This window comes from Procambarus clarkii, chromosome 47 (genome assembly GCF_040958095.1).
Source record: "Procambarus clarkii isolate CNS0578487 chromosome 47, FALCON_Pclarkii_2.0, whole genome shotgun sequence".
Classification (NCBI taxonomy): Eukaryota; Metazoa; Arthropoda; class Malacostraca; order Decapoda; family Cambaridae; genus Procambarus; species Procambarus clarkii.
In genome coordinates, this window is record NC_091196.1 from 13220955 (window position 1) to 13225954 (window position 5000).

At 49.3% G+C, this 5000-nt stretch overlaps 1 protein-coding gene across 1 annotated transcript in view; it reads left to right on the forward strand.

The window, feature by feature from the left end:
• Positions 1 to 413: 413 nt before the first annotated feature.
• The window catches only part of LOC123753181 (failed axon connections homolog), a 14626-nt gene continuing 10039 nt past the window's right edge, over positions 414 to 5000 (forward strand). The window contains exons 1-3 of the mRNA XM_069302247.1: positions 414 to 575; positions 790 to 983; positions 4770 to 4902. Of these exons, the coding sequence (XP_069158348.1) occupies positions 847 to 983; positions 4770 to 4902 (270 nt within the window). The 5' untranslated portion in view covers positions 414 to 575; positions 790 to 846. The remainder of the gene's footprint in view (positions 576 to 789; positions 984 to 4769; positions 4903 to 5000) is intronic.

Genomic DNA, 5000 nt, shown 5'->3' on the forward strand with positions numbered 1-5000 from the left:
TGTTTTCTCTGATATAACTTGTCATATATAGAACCTGGCTTCACAGTTAGCGCTTTTTTTGACAGGTCAAGACGAGGAAGACTTTGTGCACCAGTTACTGGGTGATAGAAGCTACCTCAAAGAGGATAATTTGGTGTCTACACCCTAGTTATACCTGGTGGACTAGCCTGCTGTACTATAAGATAAGGAACCTCTTCAATGTATGTAGTTAATTCTGTAGTTTGATTGGCTGCATACATATAAATATAAACCCCCCTAATGTGTAGAGGATCGATTTGTGAGATTGAGATTATTGCAGAAATACAGTCCACTTATCATTATACAAATTGCTATCAAAGTATATAAATTAACGTAAATATAAATTCATATAAATTAAATAAATATAAATCTCACAGGTCGGTTCCCACAGTGTATGGGTGCCGCACCCCAGTAAGAGATACCGGTACCCGTCAGTGTGCGGCCCTCAGCACCAGAGGAGAGACGGCGGGTGTACCCTGTGGAGCCTGAGGGTGCGCGTGTGTTGGTCTGCGCATCACACCCTGTACGTTCACCGCTCAACCTCTTACGGTGACCAGGTACGTCTTGCACCGCAGGCAGCGGACCGGAAGGTGCGATGTGTATAATCTTACAAGTAGACACATGCAACATTTGTAGAGATCTTGTTGCATACTTCATTTTCGGAGATATTGCAGTCAAGGCGACATGTACTACGGGAGTTGAAGCGCTTGTTGGGCGGCTGCACCTCCGATAGACTAAACGGAGGTACTCCTTGTGTGTTTGCTCCTGCAGGTGTGGAGGTGAAGGCGCTGCGAGTGGGTATAAGCAGGTGCGGCAGGAGGCGTGAGGATGAAGGTGGTGGCGTGTGTGGTGAGGACCCTGTGGCCGCAGGAGTGGACAGGGAGGTGCAGGATGCTGCTGGTGTCTGCGGCGCTCCTCGCCACCGCTCGCAGAGTCCTCAAGCACATCAAGAGGAGACGACTCAGGTGACCTTAACATCATGTTTTAAACATATTTTTGATAATATATATAATATATATATATATATATATATATATATATATATATATATATATATATATATATATATAATATATATATATATATATATATATATATATATATATATATATATGTATATATATATAAACAGCTTGGAAAGGATGTGAGAAGAAGAAGGATGGGGCGTAAAATTCTTGGAAGAGGATCTGGATGTGGCAAGAGAAGGCTTGAATGTTCGGTGGGTTGGCATTTTTTTGGTCATGGCTTGTGGCACACACTAGGGGCTCCCCCTGGTGGCTGGCACACACTAGGGCCCCCCCTGGTGGCTGGCACACACTAGGGCCCCCCCTGGTGGCTGGCACACTAGGGCCCCCCCTGGTGGCTGGCACACACTAGGGACTCCCCCTGGTAGCTGGCACACACTAGGGGCTCCCCCTGGTGGCTGGCACACACTAGGGGCCAACTTGGTGGCTGGCACACACTAGGGCCCCCCCTGGTGGCTGGCACACACTAGGGCCCCCCCTGGTGGCTGGCACACACTAGGGCCCCCCCTGGTGGCTGGCACACACTAGGGCCCCCCCCCCTGGTGGCTGGCACACACTAGGGCCCCCCCTGGTGGCTGGCACACACTAGGGGCCCCCTGGTGGCTGGCACACGCTAGGGGCCCCCTGGTGGCTGGCACACGCTAGGGGCCCTCTGGTGGCTGGCACACACTAGGGGCCCCCCTGGGGGCTGGCACACACTAGGGGCCCCATGGTGGCTGGCACACACTAGGGGCCCCATGGTGGCTGGCACACACTAGGGGCCCCCCTGGTGGCTGGCACACACTAGGGGCCCCCCTGGTGGCTGGCACACACTAGGGGCCCCCCTGGTGGCTGGCACACACTAGGGGCCCCCCTGGTGGCTGGCACACACTAGGGGCCCCCCTGGTGGCTGGCACACACTAGGGGCCCCCCTGGTGGCTGGCACACACTAGGGGCCCCCCTGGTGGCTGGCACACACTAGGGCCCCCCCCCCCTGGTGGCTGGCACACACTAGGGCCCCCCCCCTGGTGGCTGGCACACACTAGGGCCCCCCCTGGTGGCTGGCACACACTAGGGGCCCCCCTGGTGGCTGGCACACACTAGGGGCCCCCCTGGTGGCTGGCACACACTAGGGCCCCCCCCTGGTGGCTGGCACACACTAGGGCCCCCCCTGGTGGCTGGCACACACTAGGGGCCCCCCTGGTGGCTGGCACACACTAGGGGCCCCCCTGGTGGCTGGCACACACTAGGGGCCCCCCTGGTGGCTGGCACACACTAGAGGCCCCCCTGGTGGCTGGCACTCACTAGGGGCCCCCCTGGTGGCTGGCACACACTAGGGCCGCCCCCCTGGTGGCTGGCACACACTAGGGCCCCCCCCCCTGGTGGCTGGCACACACTAGGGCCCCCCCCCCTGGTGGCTGGCACACACTAGGGCCCCCCCTGGTGGCTGGCACACACTAGGGGCCCCCCTGGTGGCTGGCACACACACAGCAAAACATTCAAACTTCTATATTTTATTTGTATAAGTTTATTTTTTTTAGACTTCCCCCTTACCTCTTACTCTTTTATATCTATACTATAACTATACCTATAATAGGTTAAGTAATAATTGTAATTACGAAGCAATAAGATGCTTATCTTAACATACTAAGAAGGTTAGGTAAGGTCGGTGTTTTCTATGAAGCTTTTCAAGGTAAACTAGTATGTTTAGTATAGTATGTCACATATGCACGTATTTAATAAGTCAATATTGACTATACGAAAGTGCGAGAACGGGTTGTTCCTTGCATAGCCATTTATTGGGAGAGTTTGCTCTAGAGTCGAGCCCCGTGATGATACCTGAGCTCTACCTGGTAGCCTCTCGAGAGTTGATCAGCGTCTTGGGGTAGAGTAGTTGCCGAGTGCTCTAAGAGGCTTATCTCTCGGGTGAGGCTTAGGGTCATCCCCCGTGTCACGTCTGTCTCTCAACTCCGTCCACTGTCACTCATCGTGTATGCCTCTCCTTCACACATACACTTGATGTTATATACTTTATTCATCAGACTTTGATGAGCCATTCCTTGTGTGTAACACTGCCTCGGTAACCGTCTTCGTGGCTCCGGGGCACAGATCTCTCCACTTCACATCTTGTGACATAACATTATCATATCTATGTCCCTTTCCCAGACCCACTTGTGCTCTTAAGATCGTCCACTCCGATAGTCTTAAGTGGCGCTCAGTGCTCACGCCTCTTGCTGTTTTGTAATTATAATTGCTAATTAGTTATCATATTTTGCCGCTCACAAGTTCCAGTAACATCTATATATTCACCTTGAGTTCATATATAGAATCTCGTCTCCACAATACCTGTAACTATTTTATGTTCACTTTTACCTGACTGTACCTGAGGGCCACTATATCTCTAGTGGCCTCAACCAGGACAGGAAACTGGCGGCTTGTCGAAGGTCCGGCCCATTTGTCCTGATGATTTTGTCGAGCTGGACTTTGTTATTCAACAGTTTTGGCATTTACGGCTTCGACGGGTAGGCGGTTCTATGGGTTTATAACTCATGGGTGAAAAAGCCTCTCCTGTTCTCAGTCCTACACTGTGGTTGCTGAGCTTGAAACCGTTGCTCCTTGTTTGTGTTACATCTGACCTTTTTTAAAACGTTGTCTGCCTCAATAGCCTCCAAATTGTTCAACATTTTTTAAAGTTTCAATGAGATCAGCCCTGTCATGTCTGATTTGCGTTTTCTTTCTGCAACTTCCACTGTTGTGCAACTTTCAGTCAATGGTGGATTCTGACTCATTTTCTTCGTCAGTCTGCTGCAACCTTATGTTGTTCATGTGGTAGTTGTGTCATGCATGGTTCACATGCAAGGTCTTGCACTTTTCTATATTAAAAAGCATTGGCCAGCCATTTTTAGTTATTATCTCTGGCATGCATCTACAACAGTTTAAATGATCTCACAAATTTCCATTCTAGACTCCGTTGGAGTGACTGCGGCAGCTGTCTGTAAATAACTCGATATTTTTCCACTGATTAATCTAATGTTCCCACGCTGCCATAGGTCCACCAACATGTCTTGTAATCCCTGGTATATAAGCACCCTGGGAGACATTACTCGAACTAGCCACACTCCTGCCTACATCAAACTATTCACCAATCAGACCAATAACTCTGACTGCGTCCTCTGCTGTCTTGATAAGACTCACGGTTCAAGCTAAACATAGCACACAGTCCTCTGTTCACTCTGTTATATACATTAAAACTACACACTACGTACTATGTAAAACACTTACATTTACTCGCCATACGTCAATCACACTTTAATTTAGTATGTAACGTGCAAACATTTACGGCTGATCACAAAACAACCAAGATGGTTCATTGTTGTGGTAATGTTTATGGTGGCCAGATGTGTACCTCGGTCTGATGAGTACGACTTTGCTATTGTGTTTTCTACCACAGATCGACGTAGCCACATGTTTACAATCCTAACCAGCATATATACATTTTCTTCTGTCCTCCATGGACAGGGTTAAGGCTCTGTTAAACATATAGTTCAGTGATTTATTAAACAATCAACCACAGAAGGTGATTGTAGTGTTTTTAAAATGCTAATCTAACCTACAAACATAAATACACAGATTTACGTCCGTCCTACATAAACAGTGTTCGAGGTGTCTTTTTACATAGTGTCATTGACGTGCTTTTACAAAGATGAAATGCATTTACAAACAAAGGTTTACGTTACTGTGAGGCAGGCGGGAGTATGAGAGCGCGGGGAAGGACGTGGTTGTCCTCCACCAGTTCGTCAGAGGCAGGTACTGCCCCAACCTCAGCCCCTTCGCCCTCAAGCTCGAGGCCTTCTTCAGGCTCGCAAACATCAAGTATGTGGTGAGTACTGCTCTTGCCTCCCTTCCTTCTTTATTATATTGGACCTTAACCAAATTCATTGCATAGGATTGGTTATAATATTGGTTACATAGAAATTA